This window comes from Hippopotamus amphibius, chromosome 8, assembly GCF_030028045.1.
Source record: "Hippopotamus amphibius kiboko isolate mHipAmp2 chromosome 8, mHipAmp2.hap2, whole genome shotgun sequence".
In the NCBI taxonomy this organism is placed as follows: domain Eukaryota; kingdom Metazoa; phylum Chordata; class Mammalia; order Artiodactyla; family Hippopotamidae; genus Hippopotamus; species Hippopotamus amphibius.
In genome coordinates, this window is record NC_080193.1 from 35,105,918 (window position 1) to 35,125,074 (window position 19,157).

The window sequence follows — 19,157 nt, forward strand, 5'->3', positions numbered from 1 at the left end:
GCTGGGATAACCTGACAGGACATTTCACTCAGTGATTTTCAGACTTTGCTTAGCACCAAAACCCTCTCATTAGCTGAAATTTTACACAGAAAGGCAGTATGTAAAATAGAGTTCCAGTTGCTGGGCTGGCAGTGGGGTAAGGGGCCTTCCTGAAGGGAGTATCCCTGAAAAACCCCGAGGTCCCCACAGTAAGTTTTGAAAACCACTCTACAGTCTCTTGTCCCCCAGACCCACCCACTACCACCCCCTCACCACTCTGCAAGTGAAAAAGCTGGTCTAGAGACCAGTTTTGCACATGTAACATACATCAACATGTACCAAATTATATGCTTTTAATATGGGCAGTTTATTGCATATCAATTATAGATGACTAATGGCTCTAGAAGAAAGAATTTGGAAACCTTAAGAAAAGAAACAGAAATAAAAGGCAAGAAATGCTGGTTACAACGAGTAAGGCATTATAGTGGAGTCTTGGGGTGACATCTGTGCACTGTGTACAGGAGCTGGAGGAGGTGTCGGGCAGAGTGGACTCCACACACTGACAGTGCAGTTGAGGGGTTAGAAACACTGGAGGGTTTCATAAAGGCACATCATTAAAGCAAAATAAAAGGCTATCATAAACTCCGGAGGCGAAAGTCAACTAAAAATCGATATATGCTCCCAGTAGGAAGCCAAACTAAAATTTGGCATGATTTTTAAGACTTGACAGAAAATTTTAAAATGGAGTCCATCTTGCCTTGATACTAGAACTTCCCTGTCACTGACCCCAAGGTCGTGATAATGAACCTTCACCAAAAAACTATAATCCAAGCCTCTGCTGGCCTCGCAGAGGAACATACTTACACAGTTAGGACAAAACAAATGCTATTTACTAGTTTTCAATTTGCAGAGACAACTTATGAACAAAGCATACAAGTCTTGGTGTGGTTCCAGAGTGCAGATGTTAACAGTCTCAATAACACAAAAGTAAAATTGTGGAAGAGAGGACGAAAGGTACAAGAAAGCGTGGGGGTGGGAATGTCTTTATTTCACCTGAGAGGGAGTTGAAATACTCATGATGATGAAACAAGACATAGGTGTACCAGTGCATCATTTCAAGTCACAGGGAAATGAACAATCACAGTGTAATTCTCAACGCCAGGAGGAAGAAGTCCGGAGGGAGCATCTGTGTACATGGGCGAGATCCTTATTATGAGGTGGTGAGGCAGTAGATGCTGAGGTCAGCAGTCGAGAAATGCATGCAGAAGCGTGATGTTTAGAGTTAGTGACCGTCCAAGGCACAAACCCAGACCTGAGCCTGGGGACGGGAGGAGCCCCCTTGCTTTTCACCACGGATCCTTCCAGCCTGGGAGAGCTGCTCCCATATGCGTGCGTTAGTCTAGGAAAATTAAAATTAAAGTAGTCATGGGGTGCCCACTCAGACATCTACTCTGGTAGCGATGGTCACCCGGAGGGAGGGGAGATGTGACAACTACTAGAGTCAGTGACATTGGCATTTCCAAAAAGATTTCATTCATGACGGGTGACCTGAGGCAGGTTAAGAGAGCTGGCCACACAGCAACCTCCCACGCACTCAAGTGGGCAGCACGGGAGGCCCCCCTGAAAGCCACGTGGCGGGTGTCCCTCTCCAGTGCTGTGCACCTTTGTCACTGTCACCTTCCCCTGAGGCAGCCGGCCCCTCCCCCATCAGTGACTCCGCCTCCTGGTCGCACTGTGACCAGGCCCAGCTGCGGCCTCTGTCATCCGGCCCGACTCCCTCCAGGGTGCCTTCCCAGGGGCTGTCCTGATTGTCCTTTGTCACCACAGGGGTGACTCTTGGTGGCAGGGGTCAGCAGCCTCCAGATTCCGCTGCTCTCCCTATTTCGGGACATCTCAGGAAGTAATTGTGTGCAGAGCACCTGGGCGGCCCAGGCTGGGCACTCACTCTGTCTCCTGTCCTTCACTTCTTCCGTCATGTTCTCGCACCCTGGTGCGTTTAGGGGACCTGCACAGGACACGTGCCCACTTCCACCCACACCTGCCTTCCTCTGCATCCTCAGCCTCCCCAGCTTTGTCTCACCAGGGCCTCCTCCTTTTGCCTCATGTCCTCCCAACCTTCCAGCCCTGAGTTTTGTGTTCTTTTTCAATTGTTTTTTAAAAAATTGTGCAACCAACCAAACAAAAAGAATAGAATCTCAACTTAGTGATTCCTAAACATCTGAAATTAACCGTGAGGGAGCTAAAAGCTATGTTGTTTGGGACAAGAGCTGAGTTTTTGTTGGACAGGCCCCAGAAGGAACATTAAAAGGCCCCACATTTTTGTATATTTTGATATAATTGCTCTGTGCCTCCATTAGTTCTGCTGGAAAATTAGTAAAAAACAGGATCTCACTTAAAGCCAGATACTACATCCAAATGGAGCCTTCCTGAATTAAAAACAACACCAAAACAATGTTAAATGTTGACGTTTCCTGGTATATCAAATGCCACCCTCTCTTTTGTCTTCTCTTTAAAGTGGTTTTTAAGAAGCTATTTTTTGTTTCCAAAACCAGAAGCTCATTTGCTTTTTAAAACCAGTTTGCTTATTTAATAAATCCCCCTAATTGATCAAATTTAGAAACAAATACTTTAAGCTGTTTAAGCTGTGATTTCATTTGTACTTGTTTCCACGGGAGCTTAGTAAGTCCACGTGGTATGTAATGAAGCTTTTCCACCAGAAAAGCGACATTTGTGAAATGACTGACCACTGTCCATCTGAAGCCACCCTTGCTCTCCTGCTTCTCTTTCCCACACAGGGTGACTGACATGGAGTCAGAGCATTAGTGCAGGTGGGAGCCATGGGGAACCTTAGCTGACACCTGTCCTCTGCCCGAGGAGGAAGCTGAGCAACTAAAGAGACTTTTTCTTCTCTCCTTCTTCTGCAGAATCCCAGCCCAGGGTTATTTGCCGTGAAGCACCCTCTGACCTACACAGAAACCTTGATCGATTACCATCTGTGCTCCCACCCCAAGTACAAGTTCACCAAGGAGTTGCACTGCGGCTCCAGCATCCCTCTGACCCAGAAGCAGTTTCTCCATCACACGGTAAAGCCATCCCAGGCTCAGCAGCAGAGCTGGCCCCAGGCTGTGGTCATGGGCAGAGGACAAGGAGGGAGGGTCACAGCTGGAACCAAGAAAAGGAGGGTTTGCAGCCACCGCTGCAGGACAAGGGTGGTAACCATGGCGATGTGGACACTCTTATGCCCCAGCCCTGAGGGGGGCAGGTGGGGACTTAGCACCACCCCCGGCCACCTGTACCCACCTCCTAGGCTTCATGTTGTCCCCTTTTCAACATTCTTATTCTCTCTTCCCCTTGAAGGTCATGCCCAATATTCATTTTATCTCTGTTGCAACCATGTAAAAACAGTCACATGGTGGCCATAACCCCATGGTCTGACCCCCTCTTTGTTTGGTCCCCAACAAGGATAGAAACGTCAGAACGGACAAGGTGGTGATGTGACAAATGCACAGTGAGGAAGAGGCTCCCGAGAGCTCCTTCTTCCCCCGAATAACCAACCTGACCTCAGTGTCCAGCAGAGTCTCCTGAGGTTGCCCTCACCCCTCCACACTCGATAAAACCCTAACTTAGGTCAATGTCTCGGCCCCACTCCGGGCAACCCTGCCTCACTCCTCTTCCCACATTGCCTTCCGCCTCTTAGTTCTACAACTCGAGCACTGACCCCTGTGGTCCTCGCTCTCCCCCCCTTCCCCAGCCCCGCATCCAGCCACCCCAGGATCCCACCAGCCTGCCTCACACACCCCGTGACTCCCTCTCCTGCACCCCGGGGCCCAGCACCACATCGTCACCCTCCCAAGGAGCCTTCCTTCCACACAAATCTGATCCTGTCGTTTTCCAGTTTGGAAACCCTCCATGGTCCCCGCCACCCATGGGAGCAACTCCAGCTCATTATCTTGGCCCACAAGGCACTTCGTGACCAGCCTGCCTCTCCAGCCTCATTCCTGTAACCCCCGTCACCCGCCCCACACTCGGTGGTCTCCTGACAGCGCCCTCCTTGCATTTTCTGTGCAGTTGCACATGCTTACCCCTGCCTGGAAAGCCCTTTGATGAACTGACCCATCCTTTGAATGTTGCATTAGCATCACATTCACGTAATCAAAACAAAGTGAAAGGCCAGACCTGCCCTCCATCACCAGGACCTTTGCTCCTGTGCCTCCTAAGTCAGGGGCAGGCACCTCTCCTTCCTCCCTATGTTAATTCCTGTTGCCTTGTTGAACGCCCTTTGCTGGAGCAGTTGTCTTTTTTAGCTTCAGAAAAATTCAACTAAACTTAATGAAGTGATAAATTTTGGAGCTCGGCTTTTAAGAGTGAAAAATATTCGGTTGAATGAAACAGAAGTGCCTCCTAGACTTTACCTGTGGTCCCCCTGTGCTGGCTCTATTACAGGACATCATTCCAGGAGTGATGACCTGGAAGAAGTTCCAGTGCCTGGTCCTCTCATCCCTGCCTGAAACCTCTAAGATAGAGACGACGCAGAGGTAAGCCCAGCTCCCTCTCGTCTCACAGAGGTGTGTGGGCCCCACAGACTGCAGAGGCTGTGACCCCGGATGTTACCTGCCAATAACATCAAAGCATACTTTCAGTGTATCATGAGGGAAGTCTGCTAGTCGGAGGAATATAGGAATATGATGATGTGGAACTGATCTTCATATCTTGACTCTATCTTAACTGAGACATACTTTATTTTTTTAACTTTTATTGAAGTATAGTTGATTTACAATGTTATGTTAGTTCCAGGTAGGTGTATGGCAAAGTGATTCAGTTATATATATATGTGTATGTATGTATATATATATATATTCTTTTTTTACATTCTCTTCCCTTATAGATTATTACAGTATATTGACTATAATTCCCTGTGCTATGCAGTAGGTCCTTGTTGGTGATCTGTTTTATATATGGTAATGTGTATATGTTAATCCCAAACTCCTAATTTATCCCCCCCACCTCCACCCCACCACTATCCACTGTGGTAACCAAAGTTTGTTTTCTATGTCTGTGAGTCTATTTCTGTTTTGTAAAGAAGTTCATTAATACTTTTTTAGATTTCACATATAAATGATATCATATGATATTTGTCTTTCTCTGTCTGACTCACTTCACTTAGTATGATCATCTCTAGGTCCATCCATGTTTCTGCAAATGGCATTATTTCGTTCCTTTTTACAGCTGAGTACTATTCCACTGTATACATGTGCCACATCTTCTTTATTCGTCCACCTGTTGATGGACACTTAAGTTGCTTCCATGTCTTGACTATTGTAAATAGTGCTGCTGTAAACATAAGGGTGCATGTATCTTTTCGAATTAGAGTTTTTTTCAGATAGACATTCAGGATTGGAATTGCTAAAGCCCAGAAAGCCCCAAGTCCCCGAGGGCATTCAGGGAAGCATGTCTAAAGGCCAGGTGAGGGAGGAGGTTGCAGGGTACGACCAGCTCGCACACAGTTCTCTGATTGGTTGGTGTTGAGGTTACAGCGCGGTGTCTCATCGTCAATCCTCAGGCTCCAGTAGGTCTGGGGGCCCATGGTCATCAAGTAATTAACTTCTTCTATTTGGTGGGAATTTCGGCATCTGTAAGACAACTCAGGAATGTGCACCAGATACTGTTATCTGGGTATTGCAGAGAGGAGCTACAGCAGAGGACATGAAGGAGATGTCTGTACCTCACCACCAGCCAGTCAGAAAAAGGTCAGACACCCTGCAGCCTTCACACCAAATTTTGCCTTTAAAAACTTCTCCCTGAAAACCATCAGGGAGTGCAGGTTTTTCGAGCACAAGCCACCCATTCTTGCATGGCCCTGCATTACACCTTTTTCTGCTCCAAACTCCCATGTTGGGTTGCTTGGCCTCACTTGTGCGTTGGGCACACAGACTTTTGTTTGGTAACGTTACCATATTTCTAAAATCTGAAGTCTCCTGAACGAGGGGTGGGGGGAACAGTGATCTTGCAGGGAGAAGGAACGCTTTGGCGTCTGAGAGATCTGCCTCATAACCTGCTAGCACTGTCACCCGCTTTGTCCCTGGGCAAGTTACCTATTACTGAAGCCCTTTGAGCAGTGATTTCCTCATCTGTGAAACGGGCGCTTGTGTGGACTTAAGTGGTACATTTTGCACCATCCTTAATACCCCTTCCCGCTTCTGCCCTCCACCCACCCCCCTCCCCCCCAACCACTTAACCTTGCTGTGACTCTGTTGCCATCAGATGGCAATGACCTGCCACCACCTGGACACATCACCTCATTTTGCTGTGGGGTGAGGACACTTCAGAATGGACCCCTGTCATCAGTAGACCAAACAGAGCTGGGTGTGGGTACTGTCCAGAGACTGAATACACAAACTGAGAAAGAGTGGGGCGTGGAGGTGGCTGGGGTCCACCAGCTGTCAGCAAGCATGGGTCTCAGGAATTAAGGGAACAAATCCTGCTTTTTTTTTTTTTTCCCAAAGCAATGTCCTTGGGAAAATCTCCCGAGGCTGTTCTTTCAAAAGGCAGTCAGAATGCAGTTACCTTGGGCTTGAATTAACCATGAATTAAACATGATTCTACATGAATTAAAGAAAACTCCCTGACTAGGAGTTGTTACCTACAGCTTCTGTGCCTGAGTGCTCTGTTGGGCTAATTTGTTTCAAAATAAACCATAATTGCATAACAGATTATAAAACCAAGAGAGGAGTCTTTATTTCTTTATCATGGATTTCCATGATGTAAGATTCTAGATCATGTTTTTATTTCTAAAAGCCTTACAAAACTATAATGGTATTCCTTTTTAAACTTCCTTCAGATCCACTAATGATACTTCAAATTTGCAGTCATTTTTCTTGAGTGGATTACCTATTTCTTAGCTGGTATTTCCCCTGTATTTTCACCCCTGAGAGTTATCTGTTTATTGTTAAACCATGCAGTATCACTATTTAATGTTTATTCTACGTCATTTCCGCATTCATAATTATCAAAACAGCTTACTTGGGTTCTTAGATCATTGATAAATTCAGAGAGAATTTATTGAGTCTCTGTGACTTCTGTGAAATCTAAGTCAGCAGCAACAAAGAAATCATCTGATCCAGTGCTGCCCAGACTTTGGGATTTTATAGATGAGTGAAATAGAAGAATCTTAGGAGCTGACTCAAGGTTGTCAGAGTTTTACTTTTCCAAGAAAGGCATGAAACAAAACAAAGCAAAACAAAACACCCAACCACCACCCACTGCCACCACCCTTTCGATTGCAGAGAAACATATTAAAACATGGAAAAGTAAGAGGGACATGGTCTCAGAATTTAAAATTTAGGTAAGTTTGGTCTCATGAAAAACCTTGGTTGTTGCCATTCTGTCTTCCAGACCAGCCTGGCCCCAGAGAGTGGTCCAGGTGTCCACCTTCTCCCACCCTCTCCTCGGCCACACACGCTCTGAAGTCTCACTGTCCCTGAGAACCTACATTCTATGTCAGGAAGTCAGTAAACAGGACTAATCTCTGTGGTGGAGGCCAGGTCCCTTTTCAGTGAGGAATGGTGTTAGAGACCAAAATCTGGGTTCCTAGTGCACACATTGCTACTGGGGGCAGAGAGGGGATTGTCTCTTGGCCTCCTCAGCAGACAAGCCAGACTGTGTATGTGGGGAAATACATATATATGTATATGCACACACATACACACCTATGTACATATTCATACAAAAATACACAACCACACACATATACACACATATACACATGTCCATGTGCACATAAACACACATATACTTACACATACCCACTTTAGAAATCATGAATCTACACTGGTGCTTGTAATCCTGGTCCACATTCATGGAGGTAGTGCTTGCTTTTCCCCAGTTCCATAGTTATCTGTCTCTTCTTCCCCTGTGAGAACCCCGGTGTCCTAACACATTCACTCACTCAATTTTACAGACCGTCAAAGACAGTTTCAGAATTGCTTCACCTATAACCACTTTAATAAACAAGCAGAGTAAATAGAGTTCAGATGTATTTCACACGGGATCTTTCATTGTGGCACTCAGACTTCTCCCTAGTTGTGGCACGTGGACTCTGTAGTTGCAACACCCAGGCTCTCTAGTTGTGGCACACATGCTCAGTAGTTGCTGCTGGCGGGCTTCGTGGCCCGTGGCATGTGGGATCTTAGTTCCCCCACCAGGGATCGAATCCGCGTCCCCTGCATTGGAAGGAGGATTCTTAACCACTGTGCCACCAGGAAAGTCCCTTAAAGTATTTTTTATTTATTTATTTATTTTAATTTGTTTACTTTTCAAATTTATTTATTTAATTTTTTTTTTATTTATTGGCTGCATTGGATCTTCGTTGCTGCGCGTGGGCTTTCTGTAGTTGCGGAGAGTGGGGGCTACTCTTCATTGTGGCGTGTGGGCTTCTTATTGCAGTATCTTCTCTTGTTGTGGGCATGGGCTCTAGGGCACATGGGCTCGATAGTTGTGGCTCTCAGGCTCTAGAGCGCAGGCTCAGTAGTTGTGGCACACGGGCTTAGTTGCTGCGTGGCATGTGGGATCTTCCCGGGCCAGAGCTTGAACCCATGTCCCCTGCATTGGCAGGCGGATTCTTAACCACTGCCCCACCAGGGAAGTCCCCCTTAAAGTATTTTTTTTTTAATAAATTTATTTTATTTATTTATTTTATTGGCTGTGTTCGGTCTTTGTTGCTGCACACGGGCTTTCTCTAGTTGCGTCGAGCGGGGGCTACTCTTCATTGTGGTGCGCGGGCTTCTCATTGTGGTGGCATCTCATTGCAGAGCACGGGCTCTAGGCACGTGGGCTTCATAGTTGCGGCACATGGGCTCAATAGTTGTGGCTCACAGGCTCTAGAGCTCAGGCTCAATAGTTGTGGCGCACGGGCTTAGTTGCTCCGCGGCATGTGGGATCTTCCTGGAGCAGGGATCGAACCCGTGTCCCTTGCATCGGCAGGCAGATTCTTACCCACTGCCCCACCTAGGAAGTCCCTTAAAGTATTTTTTAAATTGAAGTATAGTTGATCTCAAAGTTTCAGATGCACCCAGTGACGTAGCCACATATATATATATTCATACATATATATGTATATCCTTTTTCAGATTCTTTTTTCCCTTATAGGTTATTACAGGATACTGAATATAACTCCTTCCTTTTCTCCTTCCTTCCTTCTTTCCTTTTTCTTTTTCTTTCTCTCCCTCCCTCTTTCTCTCTTTCTTTTCCTCCAATGTGATTATGGAATGTGTGTGAAATTTTATGTGTTTCAGTTTGCTTTCAGTTTTGGGGGGTTTTAATCCCTTTCATATTGATTTAACTTTGTTTTTTGAATATGTAGAACATAACACGCTTACCAAGTTCAAAACTACACAAAAAGTCAAACTCAGAGATGTGTCCCTCTGTTCCCATCTTCCTTCCACCCTTGTTGGTAGCCAGCTTGATCTTCTAAAACCTTTCCCATGCTTCTCTTTGTAATGCTAAACAGAATATATGTATTTGTCTTATTTTCCCTCTTTCTTACACAAAAAGTGGCACACTGGATAAGCTCTTCTGCATCTTGCTTTTTTCACCTACAACATCTCCTGAACATCACTCCATATTAGTTGGTAGAGACCCTCCTCACTCTTTTACAGGTGTAAAACCATGGGCCACAGTCGTACTCAGCCAAGCTCTGTGCTTGGCAAGCAGGCACAGTTTTGCGTATTAAACAGGGAAAACAGGGAAAAATTTTTTTAAAGGTGAATGTTTGTTCCACCAACTTGAAACAGAAATCTGCTACCAATGTTAAGTGTTTTTTCTCCCTATCTCAATTCTTTTAATGTAATTTTTATATAAAGCTCTAAAATTATAACACCAAACAGTGCATAAGGGGGTGGGGAGGAGGTTCAAAATTGAATAAACAACTAAGGAAGAATATAAATGTGGGAAAAAATATTAAAAACAAAGAGCGGACTATCTAACTACCCCCACGTCCCCAGGGAATACTGTAAGTTTAGACATGACAAGGCTGACAATTCTGTTTCTAAACTCTGGGAAATGCCTTATGTGGCACCATTCTCTCGGGTTTGACTGGTACCTGTTGCACCCCCTGCCTTTACCTCTAGGGAGACACGAGTGGGTTTCCAGGAATGAAGGAGGACAGAATGGTAGCGTAAAATACCAGTGGTAAAATAAAAGAGCTTTAGAAAATTGTGTAAAGACCCCAGCACTACTAATGTGGTCATTTATCCTTGGCTGCTCGTGTGATTTTTCCACAGCTGTGATTCCTTCAATTTAGCCATGCTTCCTATAGACGTCCCTGCCGTTCTCGACGCCTTACCAGAAGAAGACAGGATGGAGACGGTCGAACGGTACTCTTCTACCTTTGGTCTCTAGTGCAGTCTGTTTCCCAGAAATACGCCAGGTGCTATGAGAGGTTTCCAAGGAGCACACAGTGCCTGAGCTTGCATCCCAGCGGAGACACGGCTAACACCCAGTCATACCCCAAACTAGATTAGATGCTAGGATTCCTTCTCTCCCCGGAGATTATTTAGAACCATCTTGTTTCATTTTTAAAGCAGCTGTGGATTTTTTTAGTTATCTTCTTTGCTATTGATTTCTCAATCATGTGGCCATATAACATTCTCTGAATGATTTAAATCTTTTGAAACATTCATGCTTTCCTTATTTTCCAAGATATGGTCAATATTGGTAAATGTTCCACGTGCACTTAAAAAGAATATGAATTCTGTAACCCATTTTTAAACTGCTTTTTGTTCTCTACTTACATTGCGTTGGCCGAAAATTTCGTTTGGGATTTTCCGAGAAAAACCCAAACGAACTTTTTGGCCAACCCAGTAAAAGACCATTCTTACTACTGTTGGTTGGTAGATGGCTATTTATCAGCCTTGTTACTTTCCTTAACATAGAGTCAAGAAGAGTAGGTGGGAGTACTGTTGAAGGAATTGCATAACTCTTAAATGGTCACAATATTCTTCCATTTTATTCCTTTTCAGCGAGCTCTGTGAACAGAGTATGGACATCATGCTGACTCCAGAAATGATCCAGGTGGAATTCCCGATGTTGGACTACAAGGACACCAAGAAGGAGAAGTAAGTGCATGATTTTATGCCTTAGGAAGAGGTGACCTGGGGTAAAATCTGTCCTACAGGACGTACTGAACTGTCATGTTGTTTGGTGTCAAAGGGACACATTTCCAGCGCTTCATTTATTTAGATGTATATTTTATGCATAGCGACGCTCCCTCAAATGTTGTTGGCAGATAAGCCTTTAGAACGGAGTTCTAGTGCTCGCTTCGGCAGCACATATACTAGAACGGAGTTCTAAACAGGACTTTTCCCATTTGCTTACCATGTAATTTCAGAGCTGTGTGTTTCTTATGAAGAGCTGAAGGAGCTTCATGCAGTATAAGGAGCCCAGGCTCTGGAGCCCAGTGAGACCCGGGGCGGCATCCCATTCAGCAGCCATGCCACCTCCAGCCACGTTGCTTGTCTTCAGTAACTGGCCTCACAGAAAACAAAACCTCCCTCAGCTGTGAGGATTAAATGAGATAGCGGTGTGAAGACACCTCTCCAGATGCTGGGTGTGCACTCGGCACTCAGCACACATGATTTCTTCCCTTCGCCTCTCCCTCAGGGGCCAACTAGCTGAGCAAACCATCATCCTTCAAAATTGATTTCGAAGAATACTTTGGTAAATAACCACCAGAGTTCATATGATTTGTAAGTTTGAAATTCCAGATATCCTTTTTAGAATTCTTTTTCTCTTTAAGAAAATCCTTTTTTGGGACTTCCCTGGTGGTGCAGTGGTTAACAATCTACCTGCCAATGCAGGGGGCATGGGTTTGATCCCTGGGCCGGCAAGATTCCACATGCCGTGGAGCAACTAAGCCCATGTGCCACAACTACTGAGCCTGTGCTCTAGAGCCCATAAGCCACAACTACTGAGCCCTTGTGCTGCAACTACTGGAGCCCAAGCACCTAGAGCCCATGCTCCACAACAAAAGAAGCCAGCGCAATGAGAATCCCATGCACCACAATGAAGAGTAGCCCCCTTTCTCTAGCCCCCAAAACTAGAGAAAGCCCATGCGCAGCAACAAAGACCCAGCACAGCCAAAAATAAATAAATACTAAATCTTCCAAAAAAATCCTTTTTTGGGGACTCCCCTGGCAGTCCAGTGGTTAGAACTCTGTGCTTCCACTGCAGGGCCGGTGGACGGTGGGGGAATGTCGTAGGTTCAATGCCTGGCTGGAGAACTAACATCCCTCACACTGCACGGCCAAAAAAAATAAAAATAAAAATAAAATTTTTTTAATTAAAATAAACAAATCTGATTTTTTTTAAATGCTACTGAAAAAAAAGTCTTTTTTATTATTAAAATGTTAGAAAATGCAGAAAAATATAAAGAATAAAATAAAAACAATAATCCTACCACCCAGAGGCAGTAACTTGTACATTTTGATGTGTGGTCTTCCAAGTATTTGTTTGTTTAATAAACCGTAAGCACCTATTGTACTTTGTTAAGCCATATACACAGTTGTCCTTCGGCATCCACGGGGATGCTCAAGTCCCTTATAAACAGTGGTGTAGATTTGCATCTACCCTACACAATCTTCCTGTATATTCTGCATCATCTTACATTGCTTATAATACCTCATACAGTGTGAACGATTTGGAAATATTTTCCAGCGCACGGTAAATTCAAGTTTTGCTTTTTGGAAATTTCTGAAATTTTTTTCCATCTGGGGTTGGTTGAATCTGAAGATGCAGGACCTATAGATACAAAGGGCCAACCACATGTGTTTATATACATACATGCATACATAATACACATAGGAATCCAGTCATACTGTTCATATTGTTTTCTCTCCTAGACTTTTATTTAGCAGTGTATCAGAAACATACATTTATAAACACAGAGACAGCTCTTTATGTCTCACTGGCAGACGTGCCATCGTGCCAACACATCCACCTACCAGTGATTACGTTAACTCTTTTCAGGGTTCTGCTCTTGCCAGTCATGCTGCAACAAACCTCCTTGTGCCATAATTCCTTGCAAACTTATCAGGCTGTCTCTTCAGCATAAATTCCTGGAATACTAGATCCATGTTCGTTTTTTAAAAATTAATTAATAAATTAATTTTTTTTGGCTGCATTCGTTGGGTCTTCGTTGCTGCGTGTGGGCTTTTTTTAGTTGCGGAGAGTGGGAGCTACTCTTCTTTGCGGTGCAGGGGCTTCTCATTACAGTGGCTTCTCTTGTTGCAATGGAGGGGCTCTAGGCGTGCAGGCTTCAGTAGTTGCGGCACGTGGGCTCAGTAGTTGTAGCTCTCGGGCTCCAGAGGGCATGGGCTTAGTTGCTCCACAGCATGTGGGATCTTCCCAGACCGGGGATCAAACCCATGTCCCTTGCATTGGCAGGTAGATTCTTAACCACTGCACCACCAGGGAAGTCCCCCATGTTCATTTTAAGGTGTTAATATATATATAGTGCTTCACTGCCATCCAGAAAGTTCATCAACAAACCTCCTACCAGCAGAGATCAGGATACCCACATTCAAATGCCCTGAACAACGTGTTACCCTGTCAGGCTTTTTTTCTTCTTTACCAATATGATAGATTTTAAAATGACCATATCATTGTTTTAATTTTAACTTCTTTGTTTACAAGTGACGGTAAAAGTTTTCATATGCTCATCACCTATTTTTCTTCTCTCATGAGGGGCTATTTTGCCTATGTTGTAGAAGGTGTTTTTCTTATTTGTAAGAGTGCCTCATATATTAAGGAAACCTACCCTTCCTTGTGCATGTTGTAAATTTTTCAGTTTGTCTTCTTCATTTGGGATGTTTTGGGGAGGCCCTGCCTTTTCGGAAAGGAATGCCCACATATCTTAGAGGAGCATGGGGTTCCTTTGGTTTGTTTGTGATAGTAGCAAAGGCCTACAGCAAACCAACACTTCTGAAGAAGTAGACGGCAGTTTCTGGCAAAAGACAATTTAGGAGATAAAAATTTTAAATAGAATTTCAGTGAGCATCTGTTTTAATCAGCTAATTAACAATAAAATATGTTATACTACATAACACATAAAACCTCTAACACCTCAGCAAAGAGATGCACTTTGCATTTTGTTTCAGGTTCCAGTTGACTACGAGTTTTAAGTAAAAACCTTTATTTATTTATTTATTTTTGGCTGTGCCGGGCTATGCCAGGTCTTAGTTGCAGCACGCAGACTTCTTAGTTGCAGCATGCATGCGGGATCTAGTTCCCCAACCAGGGATCGAACCTGGGCCCCCTACATTGGGGGCTCAGAGTCTTACCCACTGGACCACCAGGGAAGTCCCAAAACCCACCCTTTTTGTTTTTGCAGTTTCAAAAATTACCCCTGGACTTAAAGTGGTTTGCCCCATGAGTGAGGTAATATCTGATACCTCTTTGCTTACTGCTCTTTAACCTGATTTTTCACCATTTTCACTACAGAAGCTAATATTGAATGCCATTTGATTAGTAAATGAAATAGAACTTATTACTTTATATATTCACCTGAAGTGGAATATCTTCTTTTCTTTTTTAATGTATTTCAGCTACTTTACCAAAAAAACCAATGAACTCAACATTTTCTGCACCACTTAGCTTCCAATTTATTTTCAAAATACACATACATTTCACACATTTTCAATAAATAGATCCATGATATTTTGAATTCATCTATTTTGCAGTTTAAATTATTTTTGTACATTTTTTATGTGTCAAAATTATCAATATAATTATCAGTTTATTGGCTGCATAGTATTCCAACTGATTGATATCCCACAGATGACTTCTTTATCATTTTTTCAAATTTTTATTGAAGTATAGTTGATTTACAATGTTGTGTTAGTTTCAGGTGTACAGCACAGTGGTTCAGTTATACATATTCAAATATCTATTCTTTTTCAGATTCTTTTCCCATATAGGTTATCACAAGATATTGAGTAGAGTTCCCTGTGCTGTACAGCAGGTATTTGGTTCTGAAATTCTCTCTGGCTCATACCAAGCATTACCCGACACTCAGTTTTGTCTCCTCTGTCCTTACTTGTGCCTTTTCTTAACCTCCTTCAACCTCAGCCAGAAGTGGACAGAGTCCTCCCAGTCAGACACACACACACACCAGAGGTTGGTCAGACAGGGACAGAGATAAAGAACACATCAGTGGGACTTAATGTCCCCATGAAGACTGCTGTCTATTTGGTTTCTAGCAAATATTTATTTTCCTGGATGCACAGAATCATCTGCTCTCCCTCAATGGCTGTAATCAACCCGAAAGATACTTTTCTGCCTTGTGGTGATCTCAACCTCTCAAGACCCACTGTGGAGAATCATATTGCCAAATGTCCAGGAAACTGTGAGAGTGACTTTAGTTGCCAACACATCATTCGGCTCCCCTTATATCATCATAATATCACTCAATCATTAATATCTTTAAGGGCTGACATGATCTATATATTTTTACGCTGATTCCATAAGGTGGTGCCAGTTAGTTTTTTTTTTTAATTATACACATTAGGGAAAATTTTAGTTCTTAATTTTCAGATTTTTCTGCTTTTTAAAAACTTTCAGACATTTGCCAAAACTTCACATTTCACCCTTTTTAGGAAATGTTTCAGAAGCACTTAATATTATTTTTTTTGATTTTTCCGAAGTATAGTTGATTTACAATGTTGTGTTAGATTCTAGTGTACAGGAAGGTGACTGAGTTATACATATATATTCTTTTTCATATTCTTTTCCATGATGGTTTATCACAGGATATTGAGTATAGTTCCCTGTGCTCTGCAGTAGGACCTTATTGTTTATCCATCCTATTATAAGAGTTTACATGTGCTCATCCACAGACTCTCGCTCGATCCTCTCCCGCCCCTTTGGCAACCATCAGTCAGTTCTGTATGTCTGTGAGTCTGCTTCTGTTCCATAGATAAGTTCATTTGTGTCGTATCTTATATTCCACATATAAGTGATATCATATGGTGTTTGTCTTTTTCTGGCTTACTTCTTTCAGTATGATCATCTCTAGGTCCACCCATGTTGCTGCAGATGGCACTATTTCATTCTTTTTTATGGCTGAGTAGTATTCAATTGTGTATGTGTGTTACATCTTCTTTATCCATTCATGTGTCCATGGACACTTAGGTGGCTTCCATATCTTGGCTATGGTAAATAGTGCTGCTATGAACATAGGAGAGAAGTGCTTAATTTTGTTTTGTTTTATGTTTGTTGTTCATTTATTTATTTATTTGGCCATTGCCACACAGCTGGTGTGGGATCTTAGTTCCCTGCCAGGGATCAAACTCAGGCCCTCGGCAGTGAAAGAGCAGAGTCCTAACCACTGGGCTGCCAGGGAATTCCTGAGAAGCACTTAATTTGGTATTGAATTCTTCTATCTGGGCAGATCATATAGCTGAGCTCACAATCCTTAGACATCTGTGCTTTCAACCAAATACACTCATCATGTCCTCCCAGATACTTGGAAAGTTCTACTGCCACGTGGGCAACATCCGGGCTGCACGTTAGCCACTCCTTGACTCAGGTGTAGAACCCTCCCTCTTGATTCCCACCTTCTGGAGTCATTGTCAGAGATACTATGTGTCCACTTTACTCATAAACACGAAGAATCAACTTTCACCGACTGAGCCTTTAGAAGCCATCATACTGGAATGTGTACAAATAAGTTCTTGTTTCTCCTTTGCAACAATCCTGGGGGATGGGAATTGCACCATGTGTATGTCTAGAAACGGAGGCTGAGAGTGTGGGTCACTTGGCTCTGCTAAGAAACTGGTGCAGCTGAGATTGGTGTTTTCACTGGTAACTAAATGATCGCTTAGTGTAGTTTAAACTGTGTATGTGGATAAACAGCTCCTCCAATCGTCACAAGACATCAGTGGCAACGCTGGGCCCAGCAGCAGGGTGGTGGTGGGTGACCTGAGTGTTTCACGAGGTGCCCTGATGTGTCCTTGTCTGGTTTGTGTTTTTTTATATATATATTTAGAGAGGCGGAAGACCAAGCACAGCCAATGGAGAAGGCAGGAGAAAAGGTACTTGAGGAGATGAAGAATCTGCGGAGCAAAGCTCTCAACTCGTACCTGATTCTAGAATAACAATCACCAGGGGGTCAGTTCCTCTCACTTGCTTTCTGCAGGTCACCGTGGTCCTCTGTGTCTGTGTTCCAGCCATTTGGGGAATTAAAGTTTCTAGAGAAAAAAATTGAAATGTGGATGATGTGTATAATTTTAAATTATAGTTTTTCTTTTTCAAAATAAAATATCATTAGTATGACAGCAATGTTTGGAGCTTCTTGGTGCAAGATTTAGTGCAGGCGCAAAGGCTTCCAGAGTTCTGAGAGGCTGGGAGCCAGAGGCAGGCCTCCCTGGGTTGGGAGGGTCTGCTCCCCTGCCAGCTCCAGGGCCCCTGAGCATCTCTGACTCTGGCTTTGGCAGCTGCTCCCGGAAAGAGTGGTGCTGATGGGGACACTGGCTCCCCCAGCAGCTGTGCAGGGGGCAGACACAGGTGGGTGGCAGGGCTGGAAATGGAGGGGACGCTGTGGGGCGACTAGAGCTTGCAGACTGGCTTGGGAGAAAAGGATAACACCTCTGTGAGGACTCAGAAGCGGTTGGGGCAGGAGGGCTTTGCATCGGGGCAGGAGTCCCTGTGAACAATCAGTAAAAACCAGGCCTTTTGACTGTGTGAATCCATTCTCATGCATGAGCTGGCTGCAGGACAGAATCACTTGGAGAGCCTTATAAAAACCAGCTGAATCACTGCTATATTTAAAATAGACAACCATCAAGGACCTCCTGTACAGCACAGGGAACTCTGCTCAATATTCTGTAATAACCTAAATGGGAAAAGAATCTGAAAAATAATGGATATATATATATGTAGAACTGAATTGCTTTGCTGTACACCTGGAACTAGCACAACATTGTTAATCAACTATACTCCAAAAAAATAAAAATTAAAAAAATAACCCAGCTGAATCAGACTTTTGGGGGTGGGAACCACGCAGTAATAATCTTTAAAGCTCTCCGAGTGGGTCAGATGTGCAGCCAGGACTGAGAACCACTGGCCTCCAGGATAAAGTCCAAATTCCCCACCAGGGGGCCCCAAGCCCTTGGTATCCAGGTTCTGCCTCTAGCTTTCTTCTGCCCTGGCTCCAGGCTTTCTCTGTGGGGAGGTAGGAGAGCTGGCAGGTGAATCCTGTTCCTCTTCTTACTAACCCCGTAGCTTCCTTAACATCTCTAAACTTCCATTTCCCCGTTAGACAGGCTCCAGTGCTCACTTGTCACGGGGCTGTGAGGATTACATTAGGACATGCGAAAAGTATACCTGGCATTAAACAATATCAAAATATCAAAACAAAATCAAAAATCTGAGCTCTGCTTAACTCACAGGGCAGGAAGACTTAAGGAAAACTTGCAAAACTAGAACAGAGAGCTCAAATATATAGTACCCAGCTTCCCTGATGCTAACACCTACTGCAGCACAATCATCAGAAACAGGAAATTAAAACCGCTCAGCACTATCAACCAACCTGTTTTCACTGTTCAGGAAACACATGGCATTTAGTCAACAAGTCTCCTTACTTTCTTCTCACCTGTGAGAAGCCCCTCAATCCCTGAGCTGCGTGGTTCCCAGCCAGCCCAGTACCAGAGCCCCGCCTCACAACAGCCCCTCTTTTTCTTGAAGAAGCTTGAGGGCATCTGTGTCTTACCACCAAAGAGCTAAATCAGATCTCAGGACTCAGCCAAGGCATGGCCACAGGGGTCTGGTGACACAACAGCAGTGTCTTCAACAAATGTTTCTTTTCAGATACTCTGTGGCAAGTTTGTTAAAGCCGTTGTGAAAAGACTTGAGGGGAAAGGATCCAAAGGAAAGAGCTAGAAGTATATACAGATCAACAGACAATACTTACTCCCCCAGTAATGAACAGCGCAAGCCCTTGCACACACACACACACACACACACACACACACACACACCCTTCTCAGGTCCAACTCAATATCTCACCAGCTAGAGGCCCACAAAAGGTGGGGCCCCTTTGTACGTGCTTACTCTCCCCAGTGGTAGAGTTGACCTGAACCTAAGGATAGGCTACTCTTCAGGTCCCCACTGCCTGGAGCTAGACTGGC

The 19,157-nt window shown here is 44.1% G+C and overlaps 1 protein-coding gene across 1 annotated transcript in view; it reads left to right on the forward strand.

The window, feature by feature from the left end:
- CFAP221 (cilia and flagella associated protein 221) overlaps positions 1-17,219 on the forward strand; it is a 79,997-nt gene extending 62,778 nt beyond the window's left edge. The window contains exons 20-24 of the mRNA XM_057746146.1: positions 2,904-3,062; positions 4,423-4,514; positions 10,257-10,349; positions 10,995-11,090; positions 17,018-17,219. Coding sequence (XP_057602129.1) covers positions 2,904-3,062; positions 4,423-4,514; positions 10,257-10,349; positions 10,995-11,090; positions 17,018-17,126 — 549 coding nt within the window. The 3' untranslated portion in view covers positions 17,127-17,219. The remainder of the gene's footprint in view (positions 1-2,903; positions 3,063-4,422; positions 4,515-10,256; positions 10,350-10,994; positions 11,091-17,017) is intronic.
- Positions 17,220-19,157: the final 1,938 nt, after the last annotated feature.